Source organism: Diorhabda sublineata, chromosome 6, assembly GCF_026230105.1.
Source record: "Diorhabda sublineata isolate icDioSubl1.1 chromosome 6, icDioSubl1.1, whole genome shotgun sequence".
NCBI lineage: Eukaryota > Metazoa > Arthropoda > Insecta > Coleoptera > Chrysomelidae > Diorhabda > Diorhabda sublineata.
This window is the reverse complement of record NC_079479.1, coordinates 35301822-35322039: the sequence shown is the minus strand read 5'-3', so window position 1 is coordinate 35322039 and position 20218 is coordinate 35301822. Positions and strand designations below refer to the sequence as shown.

At 33.1% G+C, this 20218-nt stretch overlaps 2 protein-coding genes across 3 annotated transcripts in view; one reads left to right on the top strand and one right to left on the bottom strand.

The window, feature by feature from the left end:
* The first annotated feature begins 10 nt into the window (after positions 1 to 10).
* LOC130445885 (uncharacterized) lies at positions 11 to 3693 on the top strand. Its single transcript, XM_056781773.1, has 6 exons — positions 11 to 25; positions 378 to 639; positions 721 to 992; positions 2220 to 2490; positions 2547 to 2673; positions 3366 to 3693. Exons 1-5 carry the CDS (start codon positions 11 to 13, stop codon positions 2657 to 2659), a joined length of 933 nt encoding a protein of 310 aa, XP_056637751.1. The 3' UTR covers positions 2660 to 2673; positions 3366 to 3693.
* A 73-nt stretch (positions 3694 to 3766) lies between these two features.
* Positions 3767 to 20218, bottom strand: part of LOC130445753 (sushi, von Willebrand factor type A, EGF and pentraxin domain-containing protein 1) — a 33426-nt gene continuing 16974 nt past the window's right edge. For both annotated transcript variants that reach the window (XM_056781600.1, XM_056781601.1), the window contains 10 exons: positions 19913 to 20089; positions 19317 to 19850; positions 19090 to 19263; positions 18839 to 19018; positions 13403 to 13639; positions 12952 to 13131; positions 11402 to 11575; positions 11163 to 11339; positions 5927 to 6035; positions 3767 to 5858 (listed from right to left, as the gene is read on the bottom strand). In XM_056781600.1, the coding sequence (XP_056637578.1) occupies positions 5588 to 5858; positions 5927 to 6035; positions 11163 to 11339; positions 11402 to 11575; positions 12952 to 13131; positions 13403 to 13639; positions 18839 to 19018; positions 19090 to 19263; positions 19317 to 19850; positions 19913 to 20089 (2213 nt within the window). In that variant the 3' untranslated portion in view covers positions 3767 to 5587. The remainder of the gene's footprint in view (positions 5859 to 5926; positions 6036 to 11162; positions 11340 to 11401; positions 11576 to 12951; positions 13132 to 13402; positions 13640 to 18838; positions 19019 to 19089; positions 19264 to 19316; positions 19851 to 19912; positions 20090 to 20218) is intronic.

The window sequence follows — 20218 nt, the reverse complement described above, 5'->3', positions numbered from 1 at the left end:
GTATTCTCAGATGGCAATCATATATGTAATATTCCTATATAGTCAGTTGGTATCTATTTTCTAAAATATCAGTAGTGGGAAAATCTGAAGAGCAATTTTGTGGTTATAGTTGTGTTTACATATTTATTAATAATAGTAATTTAGAAAAATTGTGCTTTAATTTTTGGTTTTTTAACATATGAATATATTATTTTCAATAACCAATTATTAAAAAATGGTGAACTCATGTTATTTATGTGATAGAAAGGCATCTCAAGCTGATAATATTTCATTGCACAGGTAAGTTCACATTATTTCTAATTTTGTTAAGTTCAGAATAATATTTAAAATTTAACAAATTTAGATTTCCAAAAAATTTGGACGTACGTATAAAGTAGCTCAATGCTTGTGGGCTAACTATTAATGATGATGTGAGAAGAACTAGTATATGTTCTAGACATTTTAAAGCTGAAGATATTTGTCAATCTAATATTTTTGGAATTGTTAAATCTTCGATAAAACGTAATGCAGTTCCTTCAATTTATGTTAAAAATCCAATCAATATTAATACAAGTAATAAACCTCAGTCAAACACTCCATTATCAGATCTATTTAATGGGAATGGAGTTTTCCATCCATTATCATATATTTTGGAAAAAAGTAAGGAAATAACATTTATGCAAAAAATTACAAGATACAATACGAATAAAATACTTATTTAGAGTTTTTATTAATTTTGAGGTTCAGAAAAGTCCTTAAGTCAATGTCAAAAACGTAAATTTTTCGAGCCCAGTTATGTTAGTGAAATTTCATCAACAGATTTTTCGACACCCAAAAAGGCTAAAATAACCATTGATTTAATTAAAAAAACTGATAAAAGAAAAACAGAAAAAATAAAACGTCTACAGAGACAAACTAGAAATCTCCAAAAAAAAGTTGTATCTTTGAAAGAATTAATAAACCATCTTAAAGACAAGCGTACGTTAAAAGATGAAAGTGGTGATGCTCTAAAGGTAGGTATTAATTATTAATTAATTAATTTTTATCGTCGGGTTTTAGTATAAATATTTCAACTAATATTTAATATTTTACTTATTAATAATTGAGGCGTATCTCACTGTATCCATTTCTGGAAAGTTTTCAGAATTCACTTACCTAGCACGTGGATATTAAATTTGAAGGGAAAATATATAAATAAATAAGTCATTGTAAAGTTGTTTATTTGAAAAAAAAATGTTTTAATAAATTTTATAGTAAAAAAACACTTAAAATATCAAACAGCATAAAAATTGATTATTGATAAAAGTTTTTAACTCTTACTGCTTGATCTTCCTTGTGAACTTCATATTTACACTCATCTTCATCAATAGGTTAAGGTCCACTTCTTTTTTATTTGAAAGCGCTCATGAGAACTTAGATCATCGATTTTGTTTGCTCCGAATATACTCGAGTGATTCCGGATTATATTATTAATTTACTTTTATTCAATTTGAATTAGAATCGAGTCATTTTTTTATAATAGCATTTATAATAATAAATTATTTATTGCATTTGTTACGTAATATACAGAGTGAGGCATGATCTGGATTTTTATAGATAGTTTTTTCAATATTTGAGACAATTTTATTCAAATTCTGTTTTTCTAAATTCTTTTTTTGAGTTTTCAAAACCTCTCTAGTCACTTTTAGAATTTGATTTTCTAGACACTCTTTATTCAAATTCTGACTTTCGAAATATTTTTTTTAATTTTCGAAACCTTTCTAGTCTCAATTTTTATTTAGAATATAACTTTCTAGACGGAAACGTTCTTTGTAGCAGTGCAAGAGAACTAGTTCAGCCAGTGTAGTGCAATGTAATCTGATAAAGGGGGCATTACATCTTCGTCATCGGACGAACGTAAAATATCAAAAAGTACTAAATCGTTTTCCATTATTGTTAATACTACAAGGCCTCAATCATATAAAATAACCTCAAATACAACAATCAACAAATGCTCTTATACTACTCTGCACAATATCGTTCTTTGTATCCGATCGAACTAATTCTATACACTCACGAACTGGTCTGCACTGGTTCAGTTTAGTACAGTTCCGGTGCAGCTACCAAAAACAAACCTATAAATGAATGCTCTTCTGTTTATATGTTATCTATGAATTCAACGTAACCTCATTTTATTTTAATTTGTGCCAGATAAAACTCAATTAACCCACTAATATTTCTCTTTTACTAATAATATGAAGCTTCCCTGCTGTATAAAAGCTTGTAATAATCAAGCTAAAATACAACATCGATTTCCGAATCCGGAAAAACATCGCAAGAGATTCGACGAATGGTTAAGAATCATCGGAGACAGGTCCCTTCAAGAAATGAACCCTTATAAAGTTTACGAGGGAAAAAGAATATGTCATAACCATTTTGAGAAAGATTATTTTTCAAGTACGTCTTCCAGACTCCACAGAAATGCCTTTCCATCGCTTCTTCTCAACAGACAAGATACTTCGGCTTCAGTAGGTGAGATATACGTTTTTATATATTTTGGTCATATTACGTAATTTGTCTTGTTGCAGATATATTGGATGAGCATAGTTATGCAAATATTCATGAAATTACAAGATTTCTGAATATTCCAAAATGTATTTATGAAGATCATGACTATGCAGGCGCTTATGAAAATAGATGATATCCAACAAATAAGTAAGTCCTTTTTTATCACACTGTATATCATTTTTATAAGTGTTAAGGGTTTAGATGTGAATTTACTTTGTTTTTTATTATGTAATATGTCCATTAATTTCTTCCTGAACCAATTTTAGAAGTAGGAATTAAGAATATATACTTTTTTGATCTAATGCTTGGATTGGTAGTCAGTATGACCAAATTTTTACCTTCAAAAGAGTAGTGAGATGAAATCAAATACAAGAAATCAATAAAATGTACCTGAACCTCATTAAAAATCAATTTATTCACTTAAGCTCATACTAAGGATCAGTTTTTATTGTGTCAAATTGCTAGTTTTTGTTCTTTAATTTTTTTATCAATTATTGACTCAATATTCATCTAAAAAATACTTTTGAAGACCCCAAATAATGGGAGAGATGTTGTGTTTCTCTCAGATTCATTTAGATTCAGTTTTTGGGACACTAATTTATGGTGGATACATTATATTCTCCTCAGAAACACTTTTTAGGCCCCAAATGATTAAAGAGACTTCCTATTCTATCCACATTTGTTTGTAAACACTATGAGACACTTTTATAGCAAAATAAAGACAAGTAGCAGATTACAAACAATTTTTCGTGTAGAATCCACTTTATTAAATTGGATTTAATTATGAATAGCGTTTATTCATAATTTATTATATGCAACTTTTCAATTTTTCGCTGCAGTCGCCATCGTGCATTCAATAATCATATTTCTAAAGATAAAAGGCTTCGTCAGGAATATTGTTGCTTCAAGAAACACCAGAACTGTTAAAAATGGCCTTCTATTTACCCAGAACCTTTCTGTGATGAAGGAAAATACTCTTATAATAAAGAGATTTGGAAAAGGGGGGAAACTAAAAGGGGAGCACTCTTCTGGTGCCTTTCTGGACTGGATTACCCCAAGAAGTACCTTCGAAACGATCTAATCCAGATCTTCTTGTTAGCGTCTTCTTTTAATGTTGCAGTGCAATGTAACTTTAATTATTTATCCATTTAATATAAAATAAAATTTCCCAAGGCTTGTTTATATGCGTTTCCTTCCATTATTTATCCTGTTTTTAAATCGATTAGGTAGTAAAAAAATATTTGATGTCAAATATTAAAAATATATTTTTATACAATTTTACATTTTAATACAAAATGAGTATATACAAAATGAATAGTTAATCAATATTTACAAGTATTAGTATAATTTTTGATCTGTTTTCATAGATCGATGGGGATGGGGGATGCGTAGATACCCAATCAAGTTGCTCCTTCTTGTGATAAGAAAAACTTCAATTTGAGTGATCAATTTTAGTGGTATTTCAAAATAACAATTTTTTATTTAGTTTTATGAAATAACAGTTTTTTATTTAGTTTTACATTTTCATCGTGTATATAGTGAGATCGTAATATTGTTCAATACATTTTCAATACAGGGAAAATCACTCGGAACTAAATCTTAAGAAAAGAGGAGACAGTGAAATAATTTTAGTATTATCTGTGGTCTATTTTTAGCAACAAATATGTGGGAAATTTGTTTTTCGGACACGGTTTTTTCTATAAATTGATAAAATAACTGTTTAGCATGTTTCAATGAACTAGTTTTGGAACTAGATCTGATGAAAAGGGGGCCTGGGAACTAATTTCAACTGTACAGCACTGAGGTTCCTTTTAGCACAATATTTTTATGAAAAATCATGCCTGAAGTGTTGCAATTGAAGACACAGTCGTTTTTGAAGTATATTTTGATCCTTGAGTGGTTGTTCGGCTCCAGAAGTATCTTAACGGTGAAAAAATTGGTCTTATATTTGCAATTTCTGCAAAAATATATGGAAAATTTGTTTTTTTGACTGAGTTTTTCCACAATTCAATTGTTTATCATGATTTGGTGAACTAATTTTTGATCTAGATCTGATGAAATGGGGCCTAGAGAAGAAATTTTAACTGTTAGAAGTACTGAAGGTGTTCATAAAGCTTATTCGATTGCGGGTTATGAAATTCTTGAACAAAAATGAAATTTGCTTCGAAATGATTTAACTTTAATCTCAAATTCCTTTCAAATGACGAGATTCGAGCAATTATTGAAGAAATATGAATTTTTTTATTAATATACCGAGAAAAAAGTGGAAATTTTTAATGTGGAGGACATTTCCATCGAAATTTTGTAAAAAAATAGTTTTTTTTTTAATTTGAATCATACATTTGGTACTTGATCGATTATTTCGTAACATTTTTTCATTTTATCATCCGGTTAACTATATACAGGGTGAACCAAACATATTTATACGGTTTCTAGTGGACATTTTTCGAAATTTTTATCATTTCCAAACATCTAGAAAGTACCAGAAGTAACTAAACAAATTAAAAATACGATTATAATGACGTATTAAAATATTAAAGGTCACTTTGGCGAAATATAGGGTGATTCATATAAAAAAATTGTACTTTTGATTTGTTTAACTACATCTGGGACATCCTGTGTAGCTGGAAATCATTTTAGATGATGATAATAATTAATATTCATAAAATTACGAGAAAAAAATTTAAAAAAAAACGCCATTGTTTACTCACAAAAAGTTATATGATCAAAAGTAACTCTCCATGTATAATTTTTCGGTCTTAAGACTGAAATTTTTTGTTTTTTATAACAAGATGTCCCCGTATTATGTCTCATTAGTATTTGATCAATTCTCGGGGTTTTTGATTGATTTATAATGGATCAAATTAAAAAAAGAAAAATGTGAGGTTATAATATCTTTTAAACTCGTAACTTTTTATATATAAAGTATTTAAATTAATGTAACTCAATTTATCACAGAGTTAGTTGTATAACCCAACTTATCCTTTGGTCTATTCAGTGCGATTTTCTTAATTTTCTATTTAATCGAAAAACACAAATTTCACATTTCCGGTAACTCGATTCATCTCACAGCCACTCCGTTGATCGTTATACCGTTTCCGGTTCTTCCTACCGGTTCCGGTTCGTATTCGCCGCTGCTGCGCCGGCCGGTTTCTTCGTAAGGGGCGTCGTACACGTTTTCGTCGTGGATGTTTTCGTATAAATTCGAATTTCCGTTCGAGTATCCGTTTCTGTCGGTTAACGTGGCGTAGCTCATCACCGCCGCGTTTCTGTCTTCTTTACGTTCGGCGCCTTCGACGTTTTCGGTGTTTTTTACGGCTACGGGTTTTCGGCTAAACAAACAAAAAAAAAAAAAAAAAAATAATTATCCGAGATTTAGGAACGAGAAGGAAACACTCACAGTTTCCAATAGATGATGCCTAGAAGCAGCAGCAGGAATAATACCACCCCGGCTCCTATCCCGATGTGTGTTGTCATATTTGAGGAGTCTTGAGGCGCTTCCGATGGAACTGAAACAATTTTTCAAAAAACAATCATTTTCACATCACAAAAACCTGCCACAACATCATTGCCGTAGTAGTTCATATGTACCAAATCGATGCAAGAAGAAAATCGAGTCACTGAACGATAAATCCGGAGAAAAGTGTGGCTAGTTACTATTCTGGAAGTTTTTCACTAGAACCTGCGATAATATATTTGCCATGGTAGTTCAAATGTCCCAAATCGATGCAATTTTTGTCATTTTTGATTGTGGGGGAAGAAAAATGAGTCACTGAACGATAAATCCGGAGAAAAGTGTGGCTAGTTACTATTTTGGAAGTTTTTCGCTAGAACCTGCGATAACATATTTGCCATAGTAGTTCAAATGTCCCAAATCGATGCAATTTTGTCGTTTATTGAATTTGGGGGAAGAAAAATGAGTCACTAAACGATAAATCCGGCGAAAATTGTGGCTAGTTACTATTTTGGAAGTTTTTCGCTAGAACCTGCGATAACATATTTGCCATGGTAGTTCAAATGTCCCAAATCGATGCAATTTTGTCGTTTATTGAATTTTGGGGAAGAAAAATGAGTCACTAAACGATAAATCCGGCGAAAATTGTGGCTAGTTACTATTTTGGAAGTTTTTCGCTAGAACCTGCGATAACATATTTGCCATAGTAGTTCAAATGTCCCAAATCGATGCAATTTTGTCGTTTATTGAATTTGGGGGAAGAAAAATGAGTCACTAAACGATAAATCCGGCGAAAATTGTGGCTAGTTACTATTTTGGAAGTTTTTCGCTAGAACCTGCGATAACATATTTGCCATGGTAGTTCAAATGTCCCAAATCGATGCAATTTTGTCGTTTATTGAATTTTGGGGAAGAAAAATGAGTCACTAAACGATAAATCCGGCGAAAATTGTGGCTAGTTACTATTTTGGAAGTTTTTCGCTAGAACCTGCGATAACATATTTGCCATGGTAGTTCAAATGTCCCAAATCGATGCAATTTTGTCGTTTATTGAATTTGGGGGAAGAAAAATGAGTCACTAAACGATAAATCCGGCGAAAATTGTGGCTAGTTACTATTTTGGAAGTTTTTCGCTAGAACCTGCGATAACATATTTGCCATGGTAGTTCAAATGTCCCAAATCGATGCAATTTTGTCGTTTATTGAATTTTGGGGAAGAAAAATGAGTCACTAAACGATAAATCCGGCGAAAATTGTGGCTAGTTACTGTTTTGGAAGTTTTTCGCTAGAACCTGCGATAACATATTTGCCATAGTAGTTCAAATGTCCCAAATCGATGCAATTTTGTCGTTTTTGATTGCGAGACAATAAAAATGAGTCACTGAACGATAAATCCGGAGAAAAGTGTGGCTAGTTACTATTCTGGAAGTTTTTCACTAGAACCTGCGATAACATATTTGCCATGGTAGTTCAAATGTCCCAAATCGATGCAATTTTGTCGTTTATTGAATTTGGGGGAAGAAAAATGAGTCACTAAACGATAAATCCGGCGAAAATTGTGGCTAGTTACTATTTTGGAAGTTTTTCGCTAGAACCTGCGATAACATATTTGCCATAGTAGTTCAAATGTCCCAAATCGATGCAATTTTGTCGTTTTTGATTGCGAGACAATAAAAATGAGTCACTGAACGATAAATCCGGAGAAAAGTGTGGCTAGTTACTATTCTGGAAGTTTTTCACTAGAACCTGCGATAATATATTTGCCATGGTAGTTCAAATGTCCCAAATCGATGCAATTTTGTCGTTTATTGAATTTGGGGGAAGAAAAATGAGTCACTAAACGATAAATCCGGCGAAAATTGTGGCTAGTTACTATTTTGGAAGTTTTTCGCTAGAACCTGCGATAACATATTTGCCATAGTAGTTCAAATGTCCCAAATCGATGCAATTTTGTCGTTTTTGATTGCGAGACAATAAAAATGAGTCACTGAACTATAAATCCGGAGAAAAGTGTGGCTAGTTACTATTCTGGAAGTTTTTCACTAGAACCTGCGATAATATATTTGCCATGGTAGTTCAAATGTCCCAAATCGATGCAATTTTGTCGTTTATTGAATTTGGGGGAAGAAAAATGAGTCACTAAACGATAAATCCGGCGAAAATTGTGGCTAGTTACTATTTTGGAAGTTTTTCGCTAGAACCTGCGTTAACATATTTGCCATGGTAGTTCAAATGTCCCAAATCGATGCAATTTTGTCGTTTATTGAATTTTGGGGAAGAAAAATGAGTCACTAAACGATAAATCCGGCGAAAATTGTGGCTAGTTACTATTTTGGAAGTTTTTCGCTAGAACCTGCGATAACATATTTGCCATGGTAGTTCAAATGTCCCAAATCGATGCAATTTTGTCGTTTTTGATTGCGAGACAATAAAAATGAGTCACTGAACGATAAATCCGGAGAAAAGTGTGGCTAGTTACTATTCTGGAAGTTTTTCACTAGAACCTGCGATAATATATTTGCCATGGTAGTTCAAATGTCCCAAATCGATGCAATTTTGTCGTTTATTGAATTTGGGGGAAGAAAAATGAGTCACTAAACGATAAATCCGGCGAAAATTGTGGCTAGTTACTATTTTGGAAGTTTTTCGCTAGAACCTGCGTTAACATATTTGCCATGGTAGTTCAAATGTCCCAAATCGATGCAATTTTGTCGTTTATTGAATTTTGGGGAAGAAAAATGAGTCACTAAACGATAAATCCGGCGAAAATTGTGGCTAGTTACTATTTTGGAAGTTTTTCGCTAGAACCTGCGATAACATATTTGCCATGGTAGTTCAAATGTCCCAAATCGATGCAATTTTGTCGTTTTTGATTGCGAGACAATAAAAATGAGTCACTGAACGATAAATCCGGAGAAAAGTGTGGCTAGTTACTATTCTGGAAGTTTTTCACTAGAACCTGCGATAATATATTTGCCATGGTAGTTCAAATGTCCCAAATCGATGCAATTTTGTCGTTTTTGATTGCGAGACAATAAAAATGAGTCACTGAACGATAAATCCGGAGAAAAGTGTGGCTAGTTACTATTCTGGAAGTTTTTCACTAGAACCTGCGATAATATATTTGCCATGGTAGTTCAAATGTCCCAAATCGATGCAATTTTGTCGTTTATTGAATTTGGGGGAAGAAAAATGAGTCACTAAACGATAAATCCGGCGAAAATTGTGGCTAGTTACTATTTTGGAAGTTTTTCGCTAGAACCTGCGTTAACATATTTGCCATGGTAGTTCAAATGTCCCAAATCGATGCAATTTTGTCGTTTATTGAATTTTGGGGAAGAAAAATGAGTCACTAAACGATAAATCCGGCGAAAATTGTGGCTAGTTACTATTTTGGAAGTTTTTCGCTAGAACCTGCGATAACATATTTGCCATGGTAGTTCAAATGTCCCAAATCGATGCAATTTTGTCGTTTATTGAATTTGGGGGAAGAAAAATGAGTCACTAAACGATAAATCCGGCGAAAATTGTGGCTAGTTACTATTTTGGAAGTTTTTCGCTAGAACCTGCGATAACATATTTGCCATGGTAGTTCAAATGTCCCAAATCGATGCAATTTTGTCGTTTTTGATTGCGAGACAATAAAAATGAGTCACTGAACGATAAATCCGGAGAAAAGTGTGGCTAGTTACTATTCTGGAAGTTTTTCACTAGAACCTGCGATAATATATTTGCCATGGTAGTTCAAATGTCCCAAATCGATGCAATTTTGTCGTTTTTGATTGCGAGACAATAAAAATGAGTCACTGAACGATAAATCCGGAGAAAAGTGTGGCTAGTTACTATTCTGGAAGTTTTTCACTAGAACCTGCGATAATATATTTGCCATGGTAGTTCAAATGTCCCAAATCGATGCAATTTTGTCGTTTATTGAATTTGGGGGAAGAAAAATGAGTCACTAAACGATAAATCCGGCGAAAATTGTGGCTAGTTACTATTTTGGAAGTTTTTCGCTAGAACCTGCGTTAACATATTTGCCATGGTAGTTCAAATGTCCCAAATCGATGCAATTTTGTCGTTTATTGAATTTTGGGGAAGAAAAATGAGTCACTAAACGATAAATCCGGCGAAAATTGTGGCTAGTTACTATTTTGGAAGTTTTTCGCTAGAACCTGCGATAACATATTTGCCATGGTAGTTCAAATGTCCCAAATCGATGCAATTTTGTCGTTTATTGAATTTGGGGGAAGAAAAATGAGTCACTAAACGATAAATCCGGCGAAAATTGTGGCTAGTTACTATTTTGGAAGTTTTTCGCTAGAACCTGCGATAACATATTTGCCATAGTAGTTCAAATGTCCCAAATCGATGCAATTTTGTCGTTTTTGATTGCGAGACAATAAAAATGAGTCACTGAACGATAAATCCGGAGAAAAGTGTGGCTAGTTACTATTCTGGAAGTTTTTCACTAGAACCTGCGATAATATATTTGCCATGGTAGTTCAAATGTCCCAAATCGATGCAATTTTTGTCATTTTTGATTGTGGGGGAAGAAAAATGAGTCACTGAACGATAAATCCGGAGAAAAGTGTGGCTATTTTTATCACTAGAATTTAAAAACTATCTTCAAACTGTCATTTAGCAACACGATCTCGTTTAGGGTGTTGATCGAATAAATTTTTTTCTGGATAATTGAATAGGGGTTCAGTAGATGTAGAAATTATTTGGTATCAACATTATTCCCTTCAAAATACAGTAGCATATCGACTCCAGCGATATTTTCAGGCAATTCTGGAAGTCTTTGACTACGACCTTCGACAATACCCTCGTTATGCGTTATAGAATGACCTACATAGAAAACTTGTGATGCCAACGAACATTTTTCGAGGTATAATTTGCTGTCGATTGTGTGAGAGGTTATCCGATTGAGGATTAGAGGTGATTATAATTTTATTTTTTGGAAATCTATCTATGAAATAAAATCCTCTAGATCAGTTGAAAATTTCTCACCGGAAGTGAACTAATCCATCCGGTAAGAACGTAAGTATCAATTTCCGATATCTAGCGTTTCGATAAATGGATTTTACTATTACGAAAACGCTAAACTAACGTGTTTTTATCACGAAACCGGGTGGATATTGAATTATAACATGTATATAACGGTCATTTATGGTTGTTTCACCTTTGCACGTGGGTTCCTCTCCTGACCATTCTCCCGTTTCCATACATTTTCTCAAATATGGTCCGACTCTGACGAAATTCGGTATACAGTGGTACTCGATGGCGCTTTTGTAAGTCGTACCGTTAACTACGAGCACTCTTCCGTTTTCTATGTCTCCTGGTTGACGGCAGTCGACGGCTACGGAAAAAATAAATTATTAATGAAACGATTTTTTTTGTTTATTCATTTTTTTTTGTTACCTGCGCACGACGGATACGACCCGCTCCATATTCCATTCCTCATACAAATCCTTGTATCGTTTCCTATCATGTTATGTCCTTTGGGACACTGATAAACGGCAACGCCGCCTACACTGTGGGTAGTAACCGTAACTAATAGACCATTCGGGGCTTCTGGGGTTTTACATTGAATTTCTGTAACAAATTACACGATAATTGACAGATGACATAAAATACACGACAATTGACAGTTGACATAAAACACGCGACAATTGACAGATGACATAAAATACACGACAATTGACAGATGACATAAAACACGCGACAATTGACAGATGACATAAAATACACGACAATTGACAGATGACATAAAATACACGACAATTGACAGATGACATAAAACACGCGACAATTGACAGATGACATAAAATACACGACAATTGACAGATGACATAAAATACACGACAATTGACAGATGACATAAAACACGCGACAATTGACAGATGACATAAAATACACGACAATTGACAGATGACATAAAACACGCGACAATTGACAGATGACATAAAATACACGACAATTGACAGATGGCATAAAATACACGACAATTGACAGTTGACATAAAATACACAATTGACAGATGACATAAAATACACGACAATTGACAGATGGCATAAAATACACGACAATTGACAGATGACATAAAATACACGACAATTGACAGTTGACATAAAATACACAATTGACAGATGACATAAAATACACGACAATTGACAGATGACATAAAATACACGACAATTGACAGATGAAATAAAACACGACTGATGATAAAAATCACAGTAGACAGAAATGACAAATACCGCAGCATACTAGACTGTTAACAGATGGCAGTTTTGACAGATGACACAAAACATACGTCAGTAAACATGTGGCATGAACGACAAATGACACAATGTAATCGACAAATGACAAGCGACGGGTGGATCATAGACAACATGACAAATACCATCATATATAATACAGACTGATGACGCAGATATGATCATAGGGATCACAGAATGGTAGACAGATGACGTGACTTCCGTTAACGTTTACATCCAAAATGGCCGACACCCTCACTCATACGTGAAAAATAACTCGATATGTGGCTAACAGGAAACTTGTTTTACCATTATGACAATATTCCTGCAATCATAGTCATAATTCGATAGTTTTTGGGTAAAAATGATAAGGTTACGAAGTCTCATGCATCTAACTCGCCCGATTTGGGTCCGCGTGACATTAATTTCCATAGATATGTAAAAAAAAATATTATTTTGGATCTCCACTCGTATAATAAAATATCTAAACGAAATACGAATATTTGTTGTACACAGTTTAACGTAAAATTGTAGTTTTTATTACAAAATTGAAAAAATTGAATTGTTTTTAATAGAAAAAAAAAGTATTTCTAACCCTAAAATTTAATTTAAATTATCTAGCCTACGTAAATTTCGATTTTAATAAAAATTAGAAAGAAGAAATAAATTGAATAAAGAAAAATAAAAAAAAACCGTACGGTGTAAACTCACCTTTACAAACCGGTGCATCGGAACTCCACGTGCCGTTTTCTTGGCACAGCCTTCTCGAAACGCCGTCCAGTTCGTAGTTGTCGTCGCACGTGTACAGAGCCAGAGCTCCGTAATACGAAGCGTTAGACGGTAAAGTGACTATGCCACGTGTAATATTTTCGGGAACACCACAATCCACGTCTATAAACAAATAAAATAACATTTTTTCAACGCCACATTCATAACCAACAAAAAATCTGACACGATTTTTCATTTCACTTTACGACCACCAACTCGATAATAATAACACATGTTCCCGCCAAGGCTCGGTCGCAACAAAGCCACGTTGCCACGTCTTGTTTGAAATCTTCAAAGTACGTAAACAAATTTTTATAGTGTTTGTAAATTTAATTGAGACAAAATAGCAGTTATTTCGGCTCGCTGTGTACGTTATTCAATAGTTAAAACTTACATATACATTCCGGAACGCTGCCCGTCCATTTTCCTGTATCCTCGCAAGTACTTAGTGCCTCCCCCATGATTTTGTAGCCGCGTTCGCATCGATATTTCACGAGAGCTCCTATTTTATAAGAAGATGCGCTGTTGCTCGAATCCGATGTTCTTATCAACGTTCTGGCGTGTAATCGATCGTTGCTGGTAACGGATAAAATACTGTGTGGCGCCAAAATGGGTTCGGGACATTTGATTTCTGTCGAAAAATATTTTTTTTTTTTGAAAAAATTTCAAATCCGAAATAAAAACAATTCTTATTGGAGAAATATTTGGCGTAGAATACGTTTTAGGTAAGGTCAATGAACTGTACACTTTTCGTGGAAGTTGAATTTTTATTAGTACTACGAGGGGATTACCGATAATAATATATGGAAAGTGCAAAATTTATTTTTCGGTAATTAGTATTTGAAGGGTCAGTCTATGAAGTAGATTTGGTTGAAAATAGTGAAAAATTAGCGTTGCATATAGAAAAAATATTTAATTGATTTAGATAAATGATTTACGGTGTAGTTTTGACATAACCTAGGAATTTGTGTGCGTTTGAGGTTCAAATTCGTTAAATTGGTGATACATAACCTCAATAATAACCTAAAACGTCATTTTTCGTTGTTCATAACCTCAAAAATGTCACTTTATGAGTAAACATTTTCGAAAGTACCCTTTTTAGATAACAAAACATGTTGCGAATATACAAATCATTATTGTTTTGACGATATTAGCGGTTTGTGAGTTTAAAATTCGGAATTCTCTAAAATGGTGTTCGTGCTAACGATTATAACCATCCAAGAATAGGTGACTTTGTACATAACCTCAAAAATAGCCGAAAAAGCCATTTTTGGGGTATATAATGACATAAGTAGTCGAAAAAAACATTTATCGAAGTACATAACCTCAAAAGTAGTCAGAAAATGAAATATATCAGTATATTAATGTGAAAATAACAATAAATATCCGTTGTGGTAGTGGAAAAAACACCAATTTTTGAATATTTGGTTTCAGAAGTAACCAAAAAAGCTATTACAGGAGGCATAATCACAAAAGTAATAATTATTTTTCGACCTCAAAAGTAGTTGAGTCATTTCTGTGCACATAATTGAAAAATTAGCCCAAACAATCATTTATTGGAATAAATATCATGAGGATAACCTCTAAAGTGACCAAAAAGACCGTTTTTCAAAGTACATAACTGTAAAATTAGACCAAAAACCTTTTTTTAAGTATATTTTTCGAAATAACCTCAAATGTAGCCAAAAAAAGCCATTTTTGGATCACATAACCTCAAAAGTACAAAACAATAATATTTTCTCATATTACTATGAAAGTAACAAAAAAACGTCAACTTTTTATTGAAATATATCATGGGGAATTGGAAAATCATCAATTTTTCAAGTACATAACCTAAAAAGTAGCTAAAACTGCCATATGTCTGCACATAAATGAAAAATTGGCCCAAAACAACTATTTATTGGAGTACAAATCATGAAAAGTGAAGAAAAACGTTCCTTTTTGAATATCTAACATTGAAAAGAAGCAAAAAAAGGATTTTTTGGAGTGCATAACCTCAAAAGTACTCAAAAACACAAATATTTCAGCAAAAGTAACAAACAGTATCAATTTTTGATGAAATTACAGCTTATGGAAGTGGAAACAAATTAATATTTAAATACGTAACCGAAAAATAGCTGAAAAAGTTATTTTTGAGATACATAACCTCAAAAGTAGTCGAAAATAAAAATATTTGGGTATATTACTGTGAAAGTAACAAAATACAAAATTGTGGAAGTGACAAAGGCAGCATTCTTTCGAATACATAACCCCAAAAGTAGCCAAAAATGCCATTTTTGAAGTGCATAACCTCAAAAGTACTCAAAAACACAAATATTTCAGCAAAAGTAACAAAAAGCATCAATTTTTGATTAAATATCAGCTTATGGAAGTGGAACGAAATCTAAATTCAAATACTTAACCCCAAAAGTAGCAAAAAAAGCCATTTTTGGAGTGCATAACCTCAAAAGTACTCAAAAACCACAAATATTTCAGCAAAAGTAACAAACAGTATCAATTTTTGATTAAATATCAGCTTATGGAAGTGGAACGAAATCTAAATTCAAATACTTAACCCCAAAAGTAGCAAAAAAGCCATTTTTGGAGTGCATAACCTCAAAAGTACTCAAAAACACAAATATTTCAGCAAAAGTAACAAACAGTATCAATTTTTGATTAAATATCAGCTTATGGAAGTGGAACGAAATCTAAATTCAAATACTTAACCCCAAAAGTAGCAAAAAAGCCATTTTTGGAGTGCATAACCTCAAAAGTACTCAAAAACACAAATATTTCAGCAAAAGTAACAAAAAGCATCAATTTTTGATTAAATATCAGCTTATGGAAGTGGAACGAAATCTAAATTCAAATACTTAACCCCAAAAGTAGCAAAAAAGCCATTTTTGGAGTGCATAACCTCAAAAGTACTCAAAAACACAAATATTTCAGCAAAAGTAACAAAAAGCATCAATTTTTGATTAAATATCAGCTTATGGAAGTGGAACGAAATCTAAATTCAAATACTTAACCCCAAAAGTAGCAAAAAAGCCATTTTTGGAGTGCATAACCTCAAAAGTACTCAAAAACACAAATATTTCAGCAAAAGTAACAAAAAGCATCAATTTTTGATTAAATATCAGCTTATGGAAGTGGAACGAAATCTAAATTCAAATACTTAACCCCAAAAGTAGCAAAAAAGCCATTTTTGGAGTGCATAACCTCAAAAGTACTCAAAAACACAAATATTTCAGCAAAAGTAACAAACAGTATCAATTTTTGATTAAATATCAGCTTATGGAAGTGGAACGAAATCTAAATTCAAATACTTAACCCCAAAAGTAGCAAAAAAGCCATTTTTGGAGTGCATAACCTCAAAAGTACTCAAAAACACAAATATTTCAGCAAAAGTAACAAAAAGCATCAATTTTTGATTAAATATCAGCTTATGGAAGTGGAACGAAATCTAAATTCAAATACTTAACCCCAAAAGTAGCAAAAAAGCCATTTTTGGAGTGCATAACCTCAAAAGTACTCAAAAACACAAATATTTCAGCAAAAGTAACAAAAAGCATCAATTTTTGATTAAATATCAGCTTATGGAAGTGGAACGAAATCTAAATTCAAATACTTAACCCCAAAAGTAGCAAAAAAGCCATTTTTGGAGTGCATAACCTCAAAAGTACTCAAAAACACAAATATTTCAGCAAAAGTAACAAAAAGCATCAATTTTTGATTAAATATCAGCTTATGGAAGTGGAACGAAATCTAAATTCAAATACTTAACCCCAAAAGTAGCAAAAAAGCCATTTTTGGAGTGCATAACCTCAAAAGTACTCAAAAACACAAATATTTCAGCAAAAGTAACAAAAAGCATCAATTTTTGATTAAATATCAGCTTATGGAAGTGGAACGAAATCTAAATTCAAATACTTAACCCCAAAAGTAGCAAAAAAGCCATTTTTGGAGTGCATAACCTCAAAAGTACTCAAAAACACAAATATTTCAGCAAAAGTAACAAACAGTATCAATTTTTGATTAAATATCAGCTTATGGAAGTGGAACGAAATCTAAATTCAAATACTTAACCCCAAAAGTAGCAAAAAAGCCATTTTTGGAGTGCATAACCTCAAAAGTACTCAAAAACACAAATATTTCAGCAAAAGTAACAAAAAGCATCAATTTTTGATTAAATATCAGCTTATGGAAGTGGAACGAAATCTAAATTCAAATACTTAACCCCAAAAGTAGCAAAAAAGCCATTTTTGGAGTGCATAACCTCAAAAGTACTCAAAAACACAAATATTTCAGCAAAAGTAACAAAAAGCATCAATTTTTGATTAAATATCAGCTTATGGAAGTGGAACGAAATCTAAATTCAAATACTTAACCCCAAAAGTAGCAAAAAAGCCATTTTTGGAGTGCATAACCTCAAAAGTACTCAAAAACACAAATATTTCAGCAAAAGTAACAAAAAGCATCAATTTTTGATTAAATATCAGCTTATGGAAGTGGAACGAAATCTAAATTCAAATACTTAACCCCAAAAGTAGCAAAAAAGCCATTTTTGGAGTGCATAACCTCAAAAGTACTCAAAAACACAAATATTTCAGCAAAAGTAACAAACAGTATCAATTTTTGATTAAATATCAGCTTATGGAAGTGGAACGAAATCTAAATTCAAATACTTAACCCCAAAAGTAGCAAAAAAGCCATTTTTGGAGTGCATAACCTCAAAAGTACTCAAAAACACAAATATTTCAGCAAAAGTAACAAAAAGCATCAATTTTTGATTAAATATCAGCTTATGGAAGTGGAACGAAATCTAAATTCAAATACTTAACCCCAAAAGTAGCAAAAAAGCCATTTTTGGAGTGCATAACCTCAAAAGTACTCAAAAACACAAATATTTCAGCAAAAGTAACAAAAAGCATCAATTTTTGATTAAATATCAGCTTATGGAAGTGGAACGAAATCTAAATTCAAATACTTAACCCCAAAAGTAGCAAAAAAGTCATTTTTGGAGTGCATAACCTCAAAAGTACTCAAAAACACAAATATTTCAGCAAAAGTAACAAAAAGCATCAATTTTTGATTAAATATCAGCTTATGGAAGTGGAACGAAATCTAAATTCAAATACTTAACCCCAAAAGTAGACAAAAATGCCATTTTTGAAGTGCATAACCTCAAAATTACTCAAAAACACAAATATTTCAGCAAAAGTAACAAAAAGCATCAATTTTTGATTAAATATCAGCGTATGGAAGTGGAACGAAATCTAAATTCAAATACTTAACCCCAAAAGTAGCAAAAAAGCCATTTTTGGAGTGCATAACCTCAAAAGTACTCAAAAACACAAATATTTCAGCAAAAGTAACAAAAAGTTTTAATTTTTGATTAAATTTCAGCTTATGGAAGTGGAAACAAATCAAAATTCAAATACATAACCAAAAAAAGTCATTTTTGAGGGACATAACCTCAAAAGTAGTCGAAAATACAAATATTTCAATTACATAACCCCAAAAGTAGCCAAAAACTCGAGCACATAACCTCAAGAGTAGCTAAAAATACAATTTTTCAGGAAACATAATTTAAAAAGTAATTAAAAACATCATTTTGCCAACATAACCTAAAATTGCCATTTGCAAATATATAACCTTAAAAAAGCAACCAAAAACGTCATCGTTGGAATACACCAGATCAAAAGTAAACGCGACATAACCTCCAAATATGCCGAAAACGAAATTTTTCAAGAACATAACCTCAAATATACCAAAATCAGTTCTACCTTAACGTCGACGCGAGTCATAACCTAAAAAACGATTAATCCAATTCATGTTTTCCGATAAATACCTTCGCATTTCGGCTCGTAATCGCTCCATTCTCTATTTTCGAGACACGTCCTTCTCTGCACACCGCTCAATCTATAATTTTTGTAACAACTGTAGTACAACTCGCTATTCAGATACGTCGTGCCATTGACGTAAGTTATTCGCCCGTTCGGTATATCGGGAACCATCCCGCAATCGATATCTACAAAAAAAATAAAAAAAAAAAAAAAAACAACAACATAACGATAACAAAACACAAACCGAAGTACTCACATTCGCAAATAGGTGTCGTTCCGCTCCAATCCCCGTTCTTATTACACACATGCGCAGACTCCCCGATTAATACATGGCCCACTTCGCAATGGTATTCGATCGTCGAATGTACGTTGAAATCGTAACCGACTACGTAACTTCCCGGTGGTACTTCCGGTTCTTCGCAAGTTATCACTGAAATATGCCTAATGTGAATATGACGGTTAGTAATAATTGGTTTAACTTACGTTCGCAAGATGGCGCGTCCGCCGACCATTTACCCTCCCTGGTACATTTTTGTACGCTTCGACCGTTCATCCAATAATCTTCTATGCAAGAATATTCGACGATACTTTCGACGCTCGTTGTTCCGTTTATCAGAACGTATTTCCCGTTGTCTATATTAGCGGGCGATCCGCAATCGATGTATTTGCAAGCGGGAGCTTTCCCCGACCATTCGCCGCCCAATCGACACGAAATAACCTCTTCTCCGATTATTACGTAACCGGGATTACAAGCGAACGTTGCGGTGTCGCCAGTTCTACGGCCGGAAACTGTGATTGTACCGCCGTTGATTCCGGGCGGCTCGGGACACCAATCGAACAGACATTGGGGCGTAGAATTCGTCCATTTTCCTTCGTCTCCGCACGTTCGCACTTCGTGTCCGACTAGAGTGTAATTTTCGTGACAGGTGTAAATAGCTTTGGCTCCGTATGTCGTTACTTTGTTTTGTAATTCAATCGAACCGTGGTTTAAACTCGGCAAGATACCGCAATCGACGTCTAGGGGAAAAATTGTTGGTTATAATGGAGTTTTTTTTTTTATTTTGGTTATTGGTACCTACATTTGCACGTTGGAGCTGTACCGGTCCACTGTCCGTCTTTGCCACATTTTCTTTTGGAATTACCGACCAGCATGTGACCTTCGGGGCATTGGTACTCGATGGTGGATCCGATGTCGTAAGATGAACCGATTATAGTAGTGTTTATTAATTTGTCGGGACTACCGCAGGAAAATGGACCTATAGGTGTATATTGATTAAATAATATATAAAATATTTGATATTTTACTTAAAACATCAAAACTATCTTTTCTGTGTTCACGACTATACCCTGTATATCGTTACAAATTATCTATTTGACCTATAATG